Source organism: Biomphalaria glabrata, chromosome 1 (assembly GCF_947242115.1).
Source record: "Biomphalaria glabrata chromosome 1, xgBioGlab47.1, whole genome shotgun sequence".
Classification (NCBI taxonomy): domain Eukaryota; kingdom Metazoa; phylum Mollusca; class Gastropoda; family Planorbidae; genus Biomphalaria; species Biomphalaria glabrata.
In genome coordinates this window covers 34,227,870-34,251,151 of record NC_074711.1, presented here as the reverse complement: position 1 = coordinate 34,251,151, position 23,282 = coordinate 34,227,870, and the positions used below count along the sequence as shown (strand labels likewise).

General features: G+C 36.2%; 1 protein-coding gene across 1 annotated transcript; it reads right to left on the bottom strand.

The window, feature by feature from the left end:
• Positions 1-19,849: 19,849 nt before the first annotated feature.
• On the bottom strand, positions 19,850-20,281 carry LOC106061090 (glutamyl endopeptidase-like). Its single transcript, XM_013219154.2, has one exon. It carries the CDS (start codon positions 20,279-20,281, stop codon positions 19,850-19,852), a length of 432 nt encoding a protein of 143 aa, XP_013074608.2.
• Positions 20,282-23,282: the final 3,001 nt, after the last annotated feature.

The following is a 23,282-nucleotide window of genomic DNA, read 5'->3' as shown; positions in this document are numbered from 1 at the left end:
GTTTCATTATGCTGGTGTAACTATTATTCTTAATTATTATCATGAAACTTGTGAAGGTTCAGATTGAATACAGTACAGGTAAAATGTATCATCACACATTTGCATGTGTCAATGCGTGACCTTGAAAGTTCATCAAATAAAATTCTAATAGATTTGATAATATTATATCCGTCTATTTGCCGATACTTTGTAGCTGTTGAGTTGGTAACAGGCCTTTTGTAGATCTCAGCACATGGGATCAGCTAGTGACAATTATTTATGGCCATAACAAACATGGTCAAAGATGTAATAGTGCATGTAGATTATATTCAGATATGCGTAAAGCTTTTAAAAAAATCGCAATGACATTTTCGCATGGAGTTTTGTTTTTGGAAACATTCGTATCGATAATTTGTGGCATGAATAAATGTGTACCAGATCTATTGTAAACACATAGTCCATAATGACCACTTTCTCATCCAGGGGGCTGAGGGCTTTGCACTGGGGTTTTGTGCCTCCTCATGTGGCTGGTGAGACCTATGTGAGCCCGGAATTTTCGGCTGCACACTGGGCAGGTTATTCCAGCTGGAACTAGTGTCATTGGCCTTGCTTTTCTTCTCTGGCGTTTTTCTTCTGCCATCGTTGTTCTCTTTGAAATAAAGTTATCCCACAAGTGTCGCTAGGATTGAGAACACCAGATGTGTTTAGCTAAAAATGTCATCATCTTCTATCTCTAATATAAAAATAAACTTCTCCATTACAATTCATGACTGATATGCAGTTGGCAACAATTAATCCTTATTTAATTTAATAATATTGATCGTACATGACAATCTGCCTACATTGACTGTCATAGAGTAGTAGGTAGCTGTAGTTTCTCTAAGACAAATATTACTAGGTGTGTAACATAGTATCAATAGTTATTATAAAAATGAAGAATTATTAAAATTATAAATAAATGTTTGGACATTGAAGTATTTCCACCAAAAATAATAAGATAAATTACAAAAATAAAATTACTATAAAACGTGCTGAGAATATTCATGTATGTACATGCCGTCAATACTTTAAAAAAAAAACACTTTCCGTTTTGATATTATGCCCATTTTATAATTAATCATGAAGATCCGCACCCCTCACACCAAAGTAGCGACGCCGTTGTACAATCATTTTAAAGTTGTTTTTTTTCCGCTTCATATTTATTGGTCTAATTATCCCTGTAAGTGCACATGCACTGACATGATGACGTGCTACTTCTAGCCTCATGACTTCGTGCCTGGTCAATACCGAGTGCACATAACCTTTTGGACCTCTGCATACCCACAGAAACTATTTCCCTTGTACCAGTTTAACTCCTGGACTCAAATCTCAAGTTGTATTGTTACTCAAACACAAACACATGTTTGTATATCTTGTATTGTAGTTTGTACAGAATAGTTTTTAAGAGGTCTGTAACGTTGTAACAAATGTGTAGCTTCTAAAAATAGATGTGTCTTTGTACATGGCACACAGTTAATGAAAAGCAAAACTATTAAAATATTTATTAACAGTTTTTTTTTATATTTCTTATATACAAACAAATTTAAAGAGAAAATCCAAACCTATTCAGTTGATTGTTAACCAAAAAAATGTTGAATAGCCTATGTCAAGGCCTACTTCCACTAATATCTGTATGTGTCATGCTAAATGTACCCAAGTCCTGGATAATACCATAATGACACGTACAATGACAAAATAAGATTCAGAATGCCACTTTACCGACATATAACATGTTTAATTACATTATTTTCACTATAATACAGAAAAATAGTTAGAGTCTACACTTAGACTATATATATCCAAAAAGTCCAACTGTCCTGGACTAGGAACAAAAACACACTGCTTTATCATGAGTTACATTGTTCAACAAAACATCTCACCAAACAAAAACAACCCAAAACAATAACAGTTTTGAAATCAACCACCTGAATTGCCCCCCTTCTCCTCTACAGTAAACAGGAGACCCAGGCTGACCAGAACTCAGTCCTGACAGCCTATATGGAGTAAGAAATATTAAAACCCTATTACAATGGTAACCCACACATAATCACGCCCAACTTGCCCACCTTTATAGATTCTATCTAATACTAGATAAAGGAAATGTAATATTTATTGTTTAACATCTGTACTTGATATGTGTCTACCTTATACCACAGCGTGATTTAGAGATAGCACCGTGTTCTGTACTTGATATGTGTCTACCTTATACCACAGCGTGATTTAGAGATAGCACCGTGTTCTGTACTTGATATGTGTCTACATTATAACACAGAGTGATTTAGAGATAGCACCGAGTCACGAGCCGGGCCCTAGCTTTGGCATCACTGACCTAAGACATTGATATTTAAAGTCAATTCAACCGCTGCGATACTGCTCTTGGGCAAACCTCCACTACCTACCATGTGTTGGAACTAGGCGTACATTGATCCAGTTGTTTCAGAGAAATAATTGAAACATAGGCAACCCAGCTGGTTTATAGTTGAACTCTTTGGGGGGTCGCCATAAAATAGTCATGTATCTAATGTAAAGCGTTTTGTCTCATAACAACTAAAATAGAACTCTAGAATACACTGTTGCATCTTTCGAACTTTGATTTTTCGCCTCAATAGTTACCTGAGCCTCTCGATTTACTTTCTTTTGGTGAAAAGAAAAAAAAAATCTGAATATATGAAAACAGGAGTGAAGCCTCATCGAGTCTTCAGCCTCCTTTCACAAATAGACAGACACTTGCACATTCACACGTACACACACACGCGCACTCTCAGACGTGACCAGCAGCGCCTCCTACTTCCGCCTGAGTTGCAGAGTCTCACGACTGACTGCTTCCTTCTCTGGAGTTGCGTGCCTTGTTTTCTGATAAATTCGCTACACGAGAGACTTTCTATGTTTTCCAGAAAGCGCTTGCACCATTAGATTTAGAAGCCAATAATATTTGTACATTGCACTAAGTTGGTCGCACGTCGCACGTGTATGGACATTCAGCACTTGGAACTTTTTTGTCATAAAATGCATTAAAGCATGTAACATAATTGACTTTTTAACGAACTCCTTTTTTGGGGATGATAAACAATTCAATACAAAAGATAAAAAAAAAAGGTAGAGTTTGGAAAATACTTTATTCTAGTTAACCCTTCCCTACTCGCGTGCTTCTCTATTCTAATAGAACAATGTTGATTCCAAAATATATAGATCGAAAGGCTGAACATTGAAGTTAAGAGATTTTAATTATTTGGATTCCTCGTTATCTAAATAAATATTCTTGGACTAGGAAATCTTGCTGGTCCACAAAGTAATGCAAGTAGGTTCACACTTTTTCTTCATCTTCTTGTCTCTTAATCTCTCGTTCCGAAATGAATTTACTTTGTATTTGTAAATAGTTTTAAAGCATTTGAAAATACTGCCAATAAAACGTAACAAAGATACTTTTCAAAGAAAACTGAATTTTTTTTTTATAACGCTTTAATATAATCGCCTTGGTGCAGGAGCTGGCAGGGAGAGGATTTCACAGACAGAGTGCTTCCTAACAAAGGCACAAATACAAATTGCTTGGTTCTATAAAGTGGAAAGGGGGGAGGATTAAGTAGGATTGCACAAGTATGTGAACCTATTCATTGGATTATACAAACGAGGATGCCAGAGACATTTCTCAATTCCTTGAAACCAATTCCTCTCCTAGTCACGTAGTAACCGATTAGAATAGTCTACGAATCAAGGAGGCGTAACTCTTGCCATCACTGAGTGAAATGACAACGAGCTAGTCGCTTGCTTACCTGTTGTTTGGTTGAAGTTTAATATTTTAATATGTCACTTGTTGACATTTAAGTCATTGTAGAATTTTCCATTCACAGATTTCCTTTTTTCAAAATTGCAAAGAAATATTAAGATTGAAATGTGAACATTTAAATTTTATGAAACATAACAAGAAAAAAATTATTTCCTTTGTCTCTAGTTTCCATGACATCAGGCATCCCCCCAAAAAAAGTTGTATAAACAATATAAATAAACCATATCGCATGTTGAAATATAATTTGTGATTTTTCTTCTTTTATTTGAAATCTCAGAGTGAGAAACAGACAGACGGACATTTTACATAAACCTAATACCAACTTTTCCCCTTACAGAGGTCTCTAAACACAACGACGAATCGCTTAAACTTACATTGTAGCTATAAGTAAATAAACTGCCCAAACAAAACAAGATAAGATACATAGAAAGATAATCTACTTAAGATAAGCTACGTAACTCAACAAGATAAGCCAGATTAGATAAACTAATTAAACATCCCCATATGGGGGAGCCCAGCACAACACAATGCAAATGTAGCTATCGATGTTTCTCGTGTTTAGTTATAGTAAACAAACCTGAGTGTAACATTAGCGCATGTGTTTAATGAAGAACAACGCAGATCACTCAACATACTAGAGACATATTGTGTAGATATCTGCCGTATAAAATGTTGCAGTCACTTCCCTTGGACATGACGCGAGTAATGGCAGGGGCAAATGACTCCATTACACCATTATCTTACTTTCTGGTACCAGTCTAGCGTGCCCTTCATGCGTTTCCGGCAAACTTTGCTCCCTGTCAAGTCGCATGTAGATTAGAACTGCAACCAATGTCACGAAGGCTGTTGAGTAGATTGCTGAATGTCGTGTTCCTTTCCAAATACTTCTCCACATAGGTAGTGTTGCTGTAGCGTGACTTCAGTGTTGGCCTTAGTTCCACACGATGGGAAGGAGCTAGTTTGGAGTTGGCATTAACTCGTTCTGTCGACAGAAGTAGATCAGAGCTGAGACCAACAGAATGACAGAAGTAGATCAGAGCTGAGACCAACAGAATGACAGAAGTAGATCAGAGCTGCTTGCAAGAGTCCAACAGAATGCGATGTTTACGTCTAAAGGCAGAGAAGGAGTCAATGTGAGAAGGAGAGAGATACAGTTAAAGATAGAGAGAGAAGAGAGACATATAGAGAGGTACAGAGAGTTTGAGAGACAGAATTACAGTAAGAGATAAATAGAGATTGTTAGAGAGATACAGAGAATTCGAGTGAGTGAGAGGTTCAGCGAGAGAGAGAGAGAGAGAGAGAGAGAGAGAGAGAGATGGGGGATCAGAGAAATTCAGATAGAGATTGAAAGAGTTGAGAGAGATTGAAAGCCTGAGAGAGAGGTTGAGAATGATCCAGAGAGATTGAAAGCCTGAGAGAGAGGTTGAGAATGATCCAGAGAGATTGAAAGCCTGAGAGAGAGGTTGAGAATGATCCAGAGAGATTGAAAGCCTGAGAGAGAGGTTGAGAATGATCCAGAGAGATTGAAAGCCTGAGAGAGAGGTTGAGAATGATCTAGAGAGATTGAAAGCCTGAGAGAGAGGTTGAGAATGATCCAGAGAGATTGAAAGCCTGAGAGAGAGATTGAGAATGATCCAGAGAGATTGAAAGCCTGAGAGAGAGATTGAGAATGATCCAGAGAGATTGAAAGCCTGAGAGAGAGGTTGAGAATGATCCAGAGAGATTGAAAGCCTGAGAGAGAGGTTGAGAATGATCCAGAGAGATTGAAAGCCTGAGAGAGATGTTGAGAATGATCCAGAGAGATTGAAAGCCTGAGAGAGAGGTTGAGAATGATCCAGAGAGATTGAAAGCCTGAGAGAGAGGTTGAGAATGATCCAGAGAGATTGAAAGCCTGAGAGAGAGGTTGAGAATGATCCAGAGAGATTGAAAGCCTGAGAGAGAGGTTGAGAATGATCCAGAGAAATAGAAATGGAATGTCTGAGAGACGTTGACATTCTGCAAAGCGAGAGAACAAGAAAGCGAAAACAGATTGAGAGAAATTGAGAGACAGAGAGAAATTGAGAGACAGAGAGAAATTGAGAAAGAAAGAGAGAAAGAGAGAAAAATTGAGAGAGAAAGAGAGAGAGAGAGAGAAATTGAGAGAGAAAGATAGAGAAAGAGAGAAATTGACACAGAGGGACACATTAACAAAGATAAGATAAGATAATTTTTATTGGTCCAATCAAATGGAAATTCAGTTTGACTACAAACGACCACCTCAGCGTAACTACTGTACAATAACAATATAGATACAAATAGGAACAACATTCACACAAAGTGATAGATTGAAAGAAGAAAGAGAAAAAAAGGGGGGAAGGGGCTTGATTGAGAGAGCTTGAGAAAGAGATAGACAGAGATGTAGAGGGAGGGGTGGCGAAGGTAAACAATGAGATTTTTCTAGCATGTCTTCCATTCCAATCCTTTGCCTGCTGCTCTATAGAGAGATTCTCTGAACTAGTTTACTACCATGGAACATGCGGCTTTCAAAAAAACACACTTTAAAAGTTTGTTACTTCGCTGTGTTACATACTTATTTTTACATAACTTCTTATATCAACTCACTCTGTCTGTCTGTCTTAATGGTAAAAAGTGTATATACGTTATTACTCCCAGACCCAATCTCTGATCAAGCTGACAAAATTATTTTTTTTTACCTGACATCACAAGAATCAATAAAAAAACAATGACAACTATTGGTAATTAATTATTTTGTTTGATAGCTTGAACAAGGGAAAGAAATCGTACTTAACAGATGTGGTGGTTTAAGCTTAATTAGTCCCCTTGGTGACTTTTGGGCCCTAAGTGAACATTTTTTTATTCATTTAAAAAACGATCATGTAAACATTCACCAAGATACTCCCTTCTTCCCTACCAATTTCACAACTGGCCCAGACATATGAGAGGATCATAGCGCAATGAGAAAGCTAAAAACTAAACAAAAACAATTGGTACAAATATTTCTAATTGCACAGATTGTATATTCACATGGCCAGTTTCACAGTGTACTTTTAATAAAAAATAACTGATAAAATATAAAAAAAAATTATACAATTACACCTTGAAACAATTAAACTTTGAAACAATTACACTTTGAAAAAATTACTCTTAATATAAGCTTTGTTGATTAGGAATTAATATTTTTATATTTTTGTTGTTCTTAGTTTATTTATAAAAAATGTTTTTCTGACGATAAAAAGTATACCCCAACATAAAATCAATAAAGACCTTAGTTCAGCTTTGTTCAGCGTGACAACTTAACTCTTTCAAAAATCTGGTTCATTTGTGTGTCAATGCCAGGTCATGATCTGTGTCTATAGAATCTGTGGTCAGCAAAATGTCTGCAGAAAACCAACAGTGAAATCCTTACCGACGTATTCATCCCGATGATCTCTCGTCACAAAAATCTCGACCTGCTGAATGTCCATGTTTGCTCAGCGAGCCCGCTGCCCAGGAATTTATTCATGTACAGGAAATGAAAGCTCTGAGTTAGGGTTAGGGTGAGGGAAGGAGGGGGTAGGGTTGAGCTGGTCAACAGTGGATGTATCTGGTAGGAAAGTGTACTTGACCTTCTATCCAGTGATCAATGAGTTGAAATCACAAAAAGGTATTACCACCGAATTTAGGAAAATGGATATCCAGGTGACTAAAAACCAACCAGTTTTACAGTACTAATGTACTAGCAGATTGAAGAAGACTCGGATTATGTAAAGGATAGCGATTTTTTTTTAAAATTTGAGTTGTTTCCATTTTTAAATGTTTTTTTTTTTTTAAGAAATATCATATTTACTTTTTATTCTTTTAAATCTCTCCAACACACTAACAAAAAGAAAGAAAAGAAAATACAGAACTACTTTACTATAAATATTCCTATTTTGACATCAAGAGAAATTAATTACTATATGTGTAAGTCCAACCCCAAAAAAAAGCTATAAGGATATTAAGACAGTTTGTTTGGAAACAAAAACTCAAAATCGGCCCAGGCAGGTAAAAAGGAAGGTTTCAATAGTGTTAGAAATAATATCAGAAACAATGAGCTACAAACTATCAACAGCCACAACCCTATCTCTGTCGATACAAAAAGAAAAGACGTGCCAAAGTCGAAAGTGTTGCCGATAATGTTGTATTGTTAGTTCTCTTCTCTGAAGACGTTCAGCATAGACCTGGGAGACAGAGGCACATGACAGAGCAGCATGGAGGCGCGCTGTGAAAACTGGCGCACAAATTGCCGAGAAAAAAAGAACAACGCTGGCAGAAGAAAAACGCTAGAGAAGAAAAGCAAGGTCAATGTCACTAGCTCCAGCTAGAATAGTGAGACCTAGTGTGCAGCCGAACATTCCGGGCTCACATAGGTCTCACCAGCCACATGAGTAGGCATAGAACCCCAATGCAAAGCCCTCAGCCCCCTGGATGACAAAGTGGTCATCATTGAACCACGATGGACGAACTACATTGTTAGTTCGACAAACGACTTGATACTACAAGATACGGAAATTGATTCTAAAGTGTATTATTACATTTTCATAAGGAGGCGTATTCAATGAGCTGGTAGTTATGGAAATAGAGATCTATGGGAGCCTGACCTTAATCTGGTTATTGATTGATTATCTAAAAGCATTCTGGTATTTTTCTTTAATAATATCATTAAAAAGTGTGTAAAAATAAAAGAATGTATCACACAGCTTCGGTATTATTAGTAAAAAGATTTGCTGGAATCTAATAAAACATGATATTAGAGTTTTATAATTTTTATATCGTTGCCTTGGTTACTACAAAATGTTTAATCTCTTGTCACTAGTTGTCACATTCATCAAAACATCTAGATGTTTTAATATCCTTCTAATGGTGTTATTTGAATCTAAGATCGACCACTGACGTTTGCTCTAAAAATAGCTTAGTTCCCAGTCGTCTTCTGCTGAGAGTATTTACTCGTTGACAGCACCGACACTTAACTGGGCATGAGTTGAGCTCATATCGACTTATCCAAGGTTGATTTACTTTGATCTTATCCCCAATCTAACCAAACAATGTTTATTTGGAACGTTTCAGAAAGGTGCAATGTGTCAGTGGTTACATTTCTTAACACAAACAGAAAGAACATCTCGAACAATAGGGTTTGTGTCTTGGCTGTGTCTTGTACAGGAATTAATTGTGTACGAAATTACATGCTGGTATTCATCTCAGAAGAAAAGTCAATAAGTATAAAATTAGGTTAGTGTTATGGTGACGGTTAAGGTGAGGGGTTAAGATGAGGATCCAAGAAGCAGAGAACATGCTGGAAAGGTTGCTATGAAGAATCTAAAGTAGCACTAAATGAGACAAGTATGACTCCTGACTTATAGAATGCTACAAAGAGCTAAAGTCAATAAACGTAGAGAGAGATGATACTCAGCAGGGACGGACTGGGTGTCAAAATCGGCCCTGGCATTTCTACACAATGCGGCCCACAAATTGTATGTTATATGATGGGCATCCAAACATACCTGTCCTCAAAAGCATTTCGTAAAGTTTAAAAATATATCGATATTATTTTGCTATAGAAATAATGTATTAAATGATTTCGAAACTACATAATAAGCACTATTACTAAATGAATAAAGTATAACACTTGGAATGGAGAATCTCGTAAACCAATGACTTGGTAGAATTTAAGTCATTGGTTAACATACATGAATAGATTGACCAATACAAACGCGCAGGACTTAATCATCTTTTTTTAACAAGTGTCTGTATTTTAAGTGATAAGATTGTTTAGGATTATTTACAAGTACTTTTAATTAAATTAATGTCTGAAGGATACATCTACATTTTTTAATTCCGTAGAATGTAAATATTGATTAAAATGTATAACTTTATCTGAATTAAACTTTTTAATTTAGTAATACTTTAATAAATTAAAAACAGATCACATCGTTTCCTATGGTTACTTCTCTTTGAAGGAATGACCTTTCGGTTTTTATTTTCATAGTACAACGACATAGAGAACTCTTTAGGTGTTTTAATAACAGAATTTTGCATTTTATTTGATAATAAATCTTATTTTTATAGTAAATAGTCCAAATGGTATAATGTTACTAAAATGTTTTTAAATTAATCATTACAAAACTGTTTAAAAGAAATTTTTTTATAAAAATAGAAAAAATAATAGTAATTCTTGTGGTGAAATTGTAATCCTACATAACTATACTAAAACGCAGAATTTAATTTACTTAATGGAAATATTTTTTAAAATACTATTAATCATATGTATAACAAACAAAAAGCATATACCCCTCACGGACGTTTGGAAGGCAATATGTATCTTATATTTTGAATTTCGGAAATCTTAGGGCGCCCCTGAGTCTACCCAACCCTAACGGGCCCTTGCGGTAAGTAAAGGCGGTTGGTCGTTGTGCTGCTCGTTAACCATTGACCAAATAAACAGATGACCCCTCTCCTCCCTCCCTCCGAAAAAAATCCTTGCTACGCCCATAAAATGTTTTTACCTTTATAAGTACTCAGTGGCATATTTCCAATCACACATTTATTATCGTTAATTTAGAAATTTGATTTACTAGAAATTAATTACTTCATTGATTCAAAAACATTGATGCAATTTCACTCAACAAAATATTTTGTTGTATTTTACATTTTACTTGTTCTTTAAGTTACCATCTATAGCGCAACTCTCATAGATATATAAAGGAACTCTGATTGATCAGGATTCAAACTATTGCAGCCTCGAACCTTTCTGCCACTTAACCCTATCCTCAGATCCAAATGGGTCACTGGTCACCCTAAAACCCATTAGTCAATGGGTATTTAATCCTATCAACATAATTGCAGTGTTCTTGACCGCTCAGCTATAGAACCAGACATATATCACTGGTCCAGTCGCCACAAACATGTCATCATTCTTTCTTTCTCATTATTTCATTTTTGAGTCCTTGGACCGAAGACACGCTAATGTATTTTCATATTTATATCATCAGGTGACAAAGAGAATTTTTCTTTTTTTTTTCTTTTGTCCTAGAAATCTGGCAAGCAAAAAGAAATATGTACGCTTGGAAGATAGACTGGGACTTTATGTGAGAAAGTGTATGTGTGTGTGTGTGTAAACGCGTGTAAGTGCTATTCAATCACCTCCCACATCCACGTCGTGCGATGACAAAACGAGAAATGTAAACAGATTTTATCTTTCCAGTCTATCAATATAATGTATTGATTTGGTGGCTAACAGAGCATAGAGAGAAACTGTTGCCATCTTTTCTGAACCTGTTAGAACACTTATCAAATAGTTCAGCACCCTGTCCTTGGAGATTGAGAATGGAGAATGTTTGTGGATGGATTTATTTTATTTTTTGTTTCGTAAAGAATTCTGCAAAGTAAAATTCTAGTTTTAGGCTTTAGTCAACTTTATTTTGGAGAAATAGTCCACAACTAACAAATAGTCATTGTTTCGCCATTCAAACAAATCTGTCGCAACCGTTTTCCATGGTCTGTCTGGTACAGCATGAAGTAGCAATTTTTCCTTCACATTATTTCTTTTGAACGTTGCACATGTTGCGCATTTCATTATTGTCGAAAAAATATCTTTGGACAATCCTGGCCAAAACACGCTCTGTTTTGCCTTGGATCTGGTTTTCTCAAGACCAAAATGACCTATGTGCAACTTGTCTAGAATTTCATTTCTCATACTTGAAGGAATTATAATTCTGTTCTCATAAAACAATATTCCATTCTCTTCATGAATACTGTCTTTAAATGACCAATAAACTTTCACTGTTTCATGAACTTGAGTTTTTATCTTTGGCCAACCTTCTCTGACATAATTGATTACAAGTTTTAATTTAGCATCAGATTTAGTTTTCCTTCTAATTTCAATAATCTTCTGATCACTTCCCGGAAACTGTGCTGTTGCGCTATGAATTCTCATAACCATGTCATCATTTGAATTTGATTGTTCTTGACCATTGATGTACGCACGCGATAACGTATCAGCTATTTGCATTTTTGAACCTGGAGTGTAAGTTACTGTTAATTGATATCTCAACAGTCTTAACATCATCAACTGAAGTTTTGGTGAAATCTTGTGTAAAGGCTTCGTCACAATAGTTTGCAAAGGTTTGTGATCTGATTGTACAGTCACAGTTCTTCCAAAAATATAATGGTGAAAATGTTCAGCTGCAAACACTATAGCTAACATTTCCTTTTCTATTTGTGCATATCTGCACTCTGTTTTTGTCAATGATCTTGACGTATACGCAACTGGTTTGTCTTCTTGCATTAAACATGCTCCCAACCCTTTAGAAGAAGCGTCACACTGAATAGTAACTGGCTTTTCAGGGTTAAACAATTGCAGAACTGGAGCTTCACTGAGTGTTTTCTTTATTAGTTGGAAAGCATTTTCTTGCTCTGCATTCCACTGCCACAATACATCTTTCTTTAGCAATTCACGCAATGGACTGGTAATCGTTGACATCTTTGGAATGAAACTTGACAGAAAGTTCAACATCCCTAGCAGTCTTTGAATTCCTGTTCGATCTGTTGGTGCTGGCATCTCCATTATCGCTTTGATTTTAGCTGGATCTGGACGAATACCATCTGCTCCAATTCGTCTTCTGAGATAATTTAACACCAGAAAGTTTATATTGTATCCTGTTCTTGTTGAACTTTACATTGTTCTTTCTAGCTCTCTCCAGAACATTTTCAAAAATTTGATCATGTTCTTTTTCATCTTTCGCTGCAATCAGCATGTCATCTGACATGATATGTACACCTGGGATGTCTCCGAATACTTGATAAGCACGTTTCTGTAATACTTCACTAGCTGAGGATATACCAAAAGGTACTCTCAAGAATCTGCATCTTCCAAACGGAGTATTGAATGTACATAAATAAGAGCTTGGTTCATCCAACTCCACTTGCCAATATGCATCCTTTTGATCAAGTATACTAAACACTTTTGCTGCTCCCAGTGAACTATTGATTTGATCAAATGTTGGTATACTGAAATGTTCTCTCATTATATATTTGTTCAGTTCTCGGGGATCTAAACACAACCTCAAAGAATTATCTTTCTTTGCTATAACCAAGTTATGAACCCATTCTGTTGGTTCATCCACTTCTGTGATCACTCCATCTTGTTGCATTTGTGTGAGTTTTCTTTTCAATTCTTCATAGAGTGATGGTGCAACTCTGCGCGCACATTGAATAACTGGTTTTGCATCGGACGTCAGTTTAATGTGATACTTCATTTTGTATGTACCGAGTCCTTCGAATACTTGCTTATATTTTTTTATCAACACTCGCGGAACTTCATTTTGTTGCTTGACATCGTGTACTTCGACATTTCTCTTTGCCTCAATTAGTTTCAAAGCAATAGATGTCTTCAGACCTAGTATAGGATTTATACTTTTCTTGATCACGTACAGATCATCTTTAACTTCTACATCGCCGACTTTAAATGTGACCGATGCAACTCCCTTCAGTTCTAATGCTTCATCCCCCAATGCTCGTAGGGTAGTATTTGAATTCTTTAACTGAGTATCAGTTTCTAAAGTATTCCACGTTGACTCTGATATCACATTAGCTTGTGCTCCTGTGTCAGTCTTCATTTTGACTATTTTTCCCATAATATTGACACCAACCATCCAAACTTTGACATTGTTGTCAGTACCATAGCCTCAAACCACAACTCATTTACTTGGCTTGACTGATTTCCATCTTCCAGTAAATCAACAGCTTTGAAGTTTTTCGAACGACATTTTACAGCGAAGTGATTTCTTTTTTTACATTTTCGGCATGTCTGTCCGAATGCTGGGCAATCTTATTTTCCATGAGATCCACCACAAGATCTGCAATCTCTAATGAAACGTGTTACATGATTCTTTGCCATTTTCCCCTCTGAGGTTTTGGCTGGCTTTCTATCTTTTGTCTTCTTTAATTTATTAGCAGCATCCACATGTAGTCCTTTCATATCTATCATTTGGTTCTGGGTATGCTCGTCGGCACGAATTATGCTTGCTGCTTTCTCTAAAGTTAAGTCTACTTCTCTCAGAAGTCTCTCTCTCACTCGATCCGACTGTATGCCACATACCAATCGATCTCTAATGAGTTCTTCTCGAAGGTTGTCAAACTTGCATTCTTTTGCCAAATTCTTTAAATCAGTATAATACTGTTCAAACGTTTCTCTGTCTTTCTGCTTTCTTGAGAAGAATTTAAATCTGTCATACACAATGATTCTGAAACCTTTCAATTACTTTGTCTACAGTCTCATCTTCACATACTTGAAAAGTATTGTAGATGTCTCGAGCGGGTTCACCGATCAGGTGTAACAATAAAGCTTTCTTCACTGGCTCGGGCTTCGTATTCTTTTCAGTGGCGACCATAAACTAAAAAGTTTGGCTCCATTTTTTCCATCTTTCAGATAGATTACCGTCTAGTGACAACGGTTTAGGAGGATCGAATAATTCCATTATTCGTACAGATTCTAGATTCTATGTCTAGATCTAGATCTAAACAAAATGAACAAACGACACCACAAATAAAATGTACTTTTAGTAATTTAGAAACCACTAGATCTAAATCTACCTGTTACCAGCACTTTAAAGCAATGTGACACTAGATTTGACACCTAATCTAACACTAGATCTGACACAAGATCTGAAACCAAATCTGACACCATGTTCTGTTGTCACAGATTAATAATAAATTACTGTAGACGTTACTAATTAATAATGATAATAACGAGACTGTCTTTATCAAGGTAGACATGTATAACTATCTTTTTATTTCCGTCCGATTCTTTGCTTTCGCATAAAACATAAACAACAAACAATGACGTAATATCCTATAATATTAGTACATTTTCACTGATGTTTGTAATAAAGAATAGATTTGTCAGTAAAAGAACAATTCCTAACTCTGGCTACCTCTATAACATATTTTATGTCAAAGAAAAAAAAAAGAAATTTAACATATTATATAACGGTGGGCAAACTTAGAATTGTGGGTCCTCTAAGGTGGAAAAAACATATTAAACTAGTACTAAGCATTATCACAGCATCAAAGCCCACGCAAGGCGCAAAGCTATGATGTCAGCTCTCTGCTCGCCGCAACTAAATGTGTGCTAAGACGCTATGTCACTTGAGAGGTTCGTACGATACTAAATAACACTTTTCACTATATGGTTATATAACGTCTTATAAGTCTCAAGATCCAAATAATGAATGAGATTAGGCCAAGCCAGCGACGTACAAGACTATTTGAAAAAAAAAACTGTAAAAGAAATCTGGGACTTTCAAATTAAATATTTAGTATATTTAGGATGGCTGTCTGGTCGTGCGGTTTGCGCGCTGGACTGTCGTTTGGATTTATCGATGGTCCCTGTTTCAAACCCTGCCAGCTCCTCCCTCCCCCCGTCGTCCTGCAGGAGGTTTGGACTAGGAAGTAAATTATCTTCAACTCTAAAGGAACACCAGAAACATGGAACACATTTTACATTTTACATTTTTACCCATAATCTCATTGGCTTGGTTAAAATAGTCGAAATAAGATCTTGAAAAAAATGTTATGGACATTTTTGTGTCTGTGCGTTAAATATGTTCTTCCGCTCTAGGCTGCATAGATTTGTTTTGCTGGAGAAAGTTGATGGTACTTATTTAATATTAAGCATTTTCATTTTTTAAAATTATTCCTATTTTATTATCTTTTAAGTAGTTACATAAGAGCTCATTATTGTACATAACACCTTTAGTAAATTCCAGAAGCCACAAGGTTGTAAATACACAAGAGTATATCCGAAGACGTTATCAAGAGAAGGATCGGGACAATGGAATATTACAATCCCAGAAACAGTGCACAACATAGAGCATTTTTATAGATCAGATCAGCAGTGTTGCACCAGACACGACCTTAATACCTAAAAATTAGAGATTTTAATTTTAATGTTGGGAAAAATAAAAAAATAACCTTTGAGTGTACAGAAAAAAGTATTAATAAATTTGTTACTTTTTAGAAAGGTTGCTTTGTGTAAACTTTGCATAATAGAAATACATGTAAGAGTCCTTGGCATTTAAAAAAAATAGAAAAGCTTTAAAAAAAAAAAAGAATTCTGCAGTGCGACAAAGTGCAAGGAAGTTTTTTTTCTTCTTTTGAAAAGTCTAGCTTGTCATCAGTTTCATAATTATATACAGGATACAGTACAAGGTTTTTTAAAGGTTGTCTACTTTGCATGAAAATCTCCAGTACAATAAAGAAACCAACAACTGCACCACAAGACCTTTTTGTTGTTCAATTCCTAGTGCTTATTTCTTCCCGTGACTTTCACAGATTACTGAGTTCAGTTTTGCTTTAAAAAAAAAGGCAATATGGAAATGAGCACTAAAAGTGCATGCTATGTTGCGGGTAGATGTATTCTACAATCACCAAAAGTACATCTAGGTCAGGCTGCCTTCCGTCAAATCTCAGATCGCTTCCCGCCAAGTCGATATGTAACCTTGATCTTTGCGTCGCAGCTGTTGGGCATATCGTCTGCCAAATCTTTATAGCATTAGGTGTCGACCCGGATGTTATTATGATCCTGTTTGCAACTGTCTCAAACACGGATCTGGTGAATGTAAAATCTTTTGGTCTGCATCGCCTCTTCTTTCTTTTATCCATCTCATAATTATTTCTTGCAGGGGTTTCTACAACAACAACAACAACAAAAAGTATTAAAAGGCGATGTATTGTGAAAATGTCTCCCATATAAAGAAAAGAAATTCAATCAACATTAAAAGCATATAATATGTAGCATAGTGGTAAGTTAGAAAATCATTTCTCATAGACTGACAAAGTGTAGATCATAAACAAACGGTATTACTATAATATCAATCAACGGATCTCGATCAAAAATCATTACATTAATATAATTTGGGATATTGATTGTTGTCTTTTCACCTATACCATCCAATGATTAAATAATAATGATTAACTAGTCATTACTGATTAGTCTTTGTTTTACTAAGGCAAAGATTAATGTCTAACGTCTGGTCTAGATAAGGACACGGCGGTATGGAGAACCAGAGGGATATATCTAGAGTTTCACTTTTAGCATTTCCCGTGTAGGCCTAACCTCAAGACGGTACATGCAAAGGCTGTAGACCTCTTGTTTCATGCATTGGTCTAGCTAAAGTAACATACAAATGAAATGAAATGTAAAATATCAAAGTAGATAAAATTATTTATCAAGCGACAACTTTTAACTATACCACTATACCTTGCAGTCAAACTATTAGAAAGATTGATCTAAAGAAATTCGACTGTCTAGATGTGTCAATGTAAAAGGCAATAGAACACGTTGACTCATAGAACACGTTGACTCATAGAACACGTTGACCCATAGAACACGTTGACCCATAGAACACGTTGACCCATAGAACACGTTGACCCATAGAACACGTTGACCCATAGAACACGTTGACTCATAGAACACGTTGACTCATAGAACACGTTGACTCATAGAACACTTTGACCCATAGAACACGTTGACCCATAGAACACGTTGACCCATAGAACACGTTGACCCATAGAACACGTTGACCCATAGAACACGTTGACTCATAGAACACGTTGACTCATAGAACACGTTGACCCATAGAACACGTTGACCCATAGAACACGTTGACTCATAGAACACGTTGACTCATAGAACACGTTGACTCATAGAACACGTTGACTCATAGAACACGTTGACTCATAGAACACGTTGACTCATAGAACACGTTGACTCATAGAACACGTTGACCCATAGAACACGTTGACCCATAGAACACGTTGACCCATAGAACACGTTGACCCATAGAACACGTTGACCCATAGAACACGTTGACTCATAGAACACGTTGACTCATAGAACACGTTGACTCATAGAACACGTTGACTCATAGAACACGTTGACCCATAGAACACGTTGACCCATAGAACACGTTGACCCATAGAACACGTTGACCCATAGAACACGTTGACCCATAGAACACGTTGACTCATAGAACACGTTGACCCATAGAACACGTTGACCCATAGAACACGTTGACTCATAGAACACGTTGACTCATAGAACACGTTGACTCATAGAACACGTTGACCCATAGAACACGTTGACCCATAGAACACGTTGACTCATAGAACACGTTGACTCATAGAACACGTTGACTCATAGAACACGTTGACTCATAGAACACGTTGACCCATAGAACACGTTGACCCATAGAACACGTTGACTCATAGAACACGTTGACTCATAGAACACGTTGACTTATAGAACACGTTGACTCATAGAACACGTTGACCCATAGAACACGTTGACTCATAGAACACGTTGACTCATAGAACACGTTGACTCATAGAACACGTTGACTCATAGAACACGTTGACTCATAGAACACGTTGACTCATAGAACACGTTGACTCATAGAACACGTTGACTCATAGAAAACACGATTTTCTTTTTGAACTTTAACATCAAATTTTAAAGCAAACACATGTCTTATTCTCTCTCTCACTCTCTCATTCTCTCTCTCTCTCTCTCATGCCTTTATCTTTTGTTTATCTCTCACTCTATATATGCATATATATATATATATATATATATATATATATATATATATATATATATATATATATATATATATATATGTATATATATATTTTTATTTTTATATTTCCTTTGATTCGATCTTCTATCGTCAGACTCGGAATAATTCCTGGACGACCAGGTAATGGATGTGTTTGTTGTATTGGTCCATCCTGGCATGTGGTTTCAAAGGAATCTGTATTCACTTCATGATCTAATTTTGACTTGAAGACGTCTGCTTAGAACTGGTAGAGAAACACGAGCTACAGGCTTTTGCAAAAACTGCAATCTTATAAATATATATATTTATAAACAAATATATATATATATATAAACATTGTATTTTATTCTAGCTAATCTTGTAATCCTGAGAACTAATACTTTCAATAAATTATATTCATAAGAGAAGGGTCAAGGTTCAAGACAGAGAACGAGAGCAAGAAGAATGTGAAAAAAATTGGGAAAATAAGATTCAGAACGACTGATTGAACGTACAGGAATGAGAGAGAGAAGGAGAAGGTAACATTACAACAAAAAGAGCTACAGAATAAACAAGAAGACATAAAGAGAGCAACAGAAGAGATTAGTGAGAAAGTGAGAGTAGAAGAGAAACAGAAGAGGAGAAAAAAGCGGACAAATTAGGAAACATAATCATCAGAAGTTCTAGTTAAAGTTAAACTTATCTATACAAGGAACTTAGATCTCTACTTCTGCTGTAGTGTATTTCAGGTGCTTTCTAGTTACGTAGAAAAGAAGCTGATATTTGAAACAAGCCTTTTTAAATATAATTTTTTCCATTTACAACGCAAGCGTTTGGTGTTAGCAACCTTTACAGTCATTATGTTATATTTACACTAATATTAACCTTTTATTCCTAATTAATAAACAAAAAAATCATTAAAAAATATGTTTATAAAAATCTAATGCATGAAAGTCATGTCGCTATATAATTTTTTATTATATTTATTAGCGGCCCCCGAACGGGAAAAAGACGCTATTAATTTTGTGTGGAATGTCTGTTTTTCATAAAAAATATACCACTTTTACAAACTATTCGCTATTAATAGTAGCAAACACGGGAGGCTCTTTACTAGGGGAGGCAACCATTTACCATATCTTTAACATATTTATGCAAACGACTTCAGATTTTTTCAAAAATTGTTTTTTTTTTTTTTTGGTTTTACATTTGTATTGGCAAGTTATGTAATTTCTGCCATACAAACTGCTACATTTACACCAAATTAATGACACACTTTATCAGTATAGAGTTACAATATGAACTCAGTCATTCATCTTCAGAAACCAATAACAAGTGATTGGCCTGATGGTTTGGTCAAAGTGATGGATGTATTTACATGAAAGTACCACCTTTTGTTCTTCACACACATCCAACAGACTTCAGTGATTGATATCTTTTAATACCTGACACTATTATGTCGTTGGCCTATCACTGCCCTTGAGCTACGTTCGACCTTCTTCGTCAACTGAGCGATGTTATCTGGGATGTTATCTGGGATGTTATCTGGGATGTTATCATGGATGTTATCTGGGATGTTATCTGGGATGTTATCTGGGATGTTATCATGGATGTTATCTGGGATGTTATCTGGGATGTTATCTGAGATGTTATCTGGGATGTTATCATGGATGTTATCTGGGATGTTATCTGGGATGTTATCTGGGATGTTATCATGGATGTTATCTGGGATGTTATGTGGGATGTTATCTGGGATGTTATCTGGGATGTTATCATGGATGTTATCTGGGATGTTATCTGGGATGTTATCTGGGATGTTATCTGGGATGTTATCTGGGATGTTATCTGAGATGCTGCAGGCAAAAAACATTTGTTTGCTGAAAAGATGGTACGGACACTCGGCTTGGACGATCGTCGACTAAATGTGAATGCAGGTAAACTGACCTCAGGAGAGCTTGTCTCTTGTGCAACTCTTGTATGTGGTAGTGGAAAGACTAAACAAAATATTCAACATTGCTTAGACCTGTTATTTAATTCACTCCCAGAAACTACACAAATCCCGTAACTTGATGTACAAGATATATCCTCCACAATGGAAAATATCGTTTATACCAGTGATCCCCAACCTAATTTGGCCATTTAAATTTCCGACATTCCTGTCTTGGGCCACATAACCAAAAAAATACAAACATTTTTTTTTATAAAAAACGAAATGAAATCGACCTGAAACAATTTTATTAGAAACTTTTGGATCTAGTACTTACATTAATTAATGGGGTATCTGAAAGTTATCCTTATTTTTTTGTGCGTTTATTTCTCTACTAAAAAAATTGAGCAACATTGTAGCTAGCTAACCACCGATTCATTTTACTGTCCCTTTTTTTTTTTAAATATTCTCATCATACCTTAAATATCTAGGCGTAGTTTAAGTTTTTTTTCTCTGCGGCTCTAACCAAGAATGCCGTCATATTTGTTTTATAATGCCGTTTATATGTTGTTGTTGTTTTTTTAAACAGCCACACTTTCTTTACAAATCAAATATGTTGGTTTATTATAATGTTCCACAAAAAAGTTAAGACCCGTTTACTTTTCCTGGAAGTTCTAAGTTCAGAGTCCTCTTGTAGTTTCTTAGGGTCTCCCATTTCAGAAACGTACAAATGTTTGTCATGTTACAATTCCATCAGAGAATACGTAACAAAGGTAGAATATAATTTTCCTCCTTTTTTGTTTTTGTGCGAAATAAAAGGAGGGGAGGATTTTCTACATTTGCAGACGTTTAGGTGAGCCGGATGGAACCGCGTCTCAGGCCGGATCTTGCCCTCGGGCCGCATTTTGGGCACCACTGGTGTATACCAATGCATATGTACAATAATTATTACAGCTAATTTCACCGCCTTTACAGAGGTCAAGCAAGTGCTACTGTGAAAGATGTTATTGGAGTAGTTTCTTGAGTCTGTATTTCACAGCTATACAAAATCTATTAAACCTTTTTAAATTTTTCAATCTCTTGCATATAATGAAAGTACCAGCCACAAATTTGGTGGAAAAAATAGTAATGAAACACAAAAGATGATAATTAGAACATAATAATCATCTGTGGATAACAATAAATCTTAAGCTACAAATGCGCGCGTGTGTGTGTGTCCGAATGGCATAGTAATTAAGGATGCAAATGTTTATTGCTAAGACCTGTGAAAGATGGCTAAGGTGCGCGTCCTGGACTTGATGGCCTTGGGGAAAAACCCTGCCCGCCACAAAATCCTGCCATTCCAAAGTAACGTCTGAAATAAAAAAAACAAACTAACAATTTCAATTTTATTACACTAAATGGAAACGAACTCAATCGTCCTTACATCATTGATTATTGGTGTTAGATGGAATACAAGACAGGTGTGCATGTATAATTATATATTCTTTATTTTTTCTATATTCTTTTTACCTCTGATACTTGCTCGATACCCGGTCTGAGGGCTCGATACCCGGTCTGAGGGCTCGATACCCAGTCTGAGGGCTCGATACCCAGTCTGAGGGCTCGATACCCAGTCTGAGGGCTCGATACCCAGTCTGAGGGCTCGATACCCGGTCTGAGGGCTCGATACCCAGTCTGAGGGCTCGATACCCGGTCTGAGGGCTCGATACCCAGTCTGAGGGCTCGATACCCGATCTGAGGGCTCGATACCAGGTCTGAACCAGATATTTTTTTTATTATTATTTGATTACATTTTATGGAGATATTTTTTTGATCTTTGTTTTTTTTTAAATGTACTTTTCAAAATGATTTTCTTGTTTAAATCTAACATTCATTCGTTATCAAGAGAAAATTAAACTCTTTCTAAGTTGTAAAAAGAGCTCAGAGGCGTAGTGAGGGGGACAAAGAGGGCACATGCATCAGGGCGCCTCCCTCAGGGGGGGGGGGTCATATGCAGCCTATATTTTTATGTGATATTCATGGAAAATAGTGGAGGCGCCAATAAAGTACCTTGCCCCGGGTTCACGTTTTGCTCACTACGCCTCTGAAAGAGCTATTGTTTGTTTTTCAAAGTATTTTTATGCTATTTATATTTCAATTTTTATATATATATATATTTTTTTTTTTTCTCAAATCAAGAAAGTTGTCCTAACCATGTAAAATGGAATAGCCGCACTACGAGACCAGAATTTATTGAGAAATTTAATGGAGACATTGAAAATTTAAATGACCAGAAACGATTAGTATTGTTATTGAATTTAGACATTGAAAATTTAATCATGCCATCACATAACATCGTACACCGCTAGATAACATTTTGAACCATGAAATACAGCAATATAAAACTACCGACTATCACATATCATCATTTAACAACACACACCATCACTTATCATAGGACTTTAAACCATTTAACACCATCGCAAACCGTCATATAACATCCCATATCATCAAACTATCGCATACATCGTACCTCATTACATAACATCGCATATCACACCACCACACCATCAGACACAATCACACAACATCTCACATCACACACACCACCGCATGTCATCACACACCATCACTTTTGACTTGGAACCAACAAAGTCAAGGTTAAGGCGCATTAAAATATTTATGTGCGGAAGATACACACGAGCGACTAGTAAGACCGCTACTTTGTCACTGTCAACAAGACCCGAGAGGCTCTTCCTGAGGAGGAAACTTAGAACGCAAATCTATCTAGAGCTCAGCGAACCTGCGCAACTAATAGTTCTGTAACCCACAGCTTTCTAAACACCGTCACTAGATTATCTTACGGGCACGTTCGGATATTACGTACGGCTTGGAGGGGGGGGGATGGGAGAGTATAAATGTTTGTTTCGATTTGTTACAAGGTTGTTGTTGACGGCCGTTG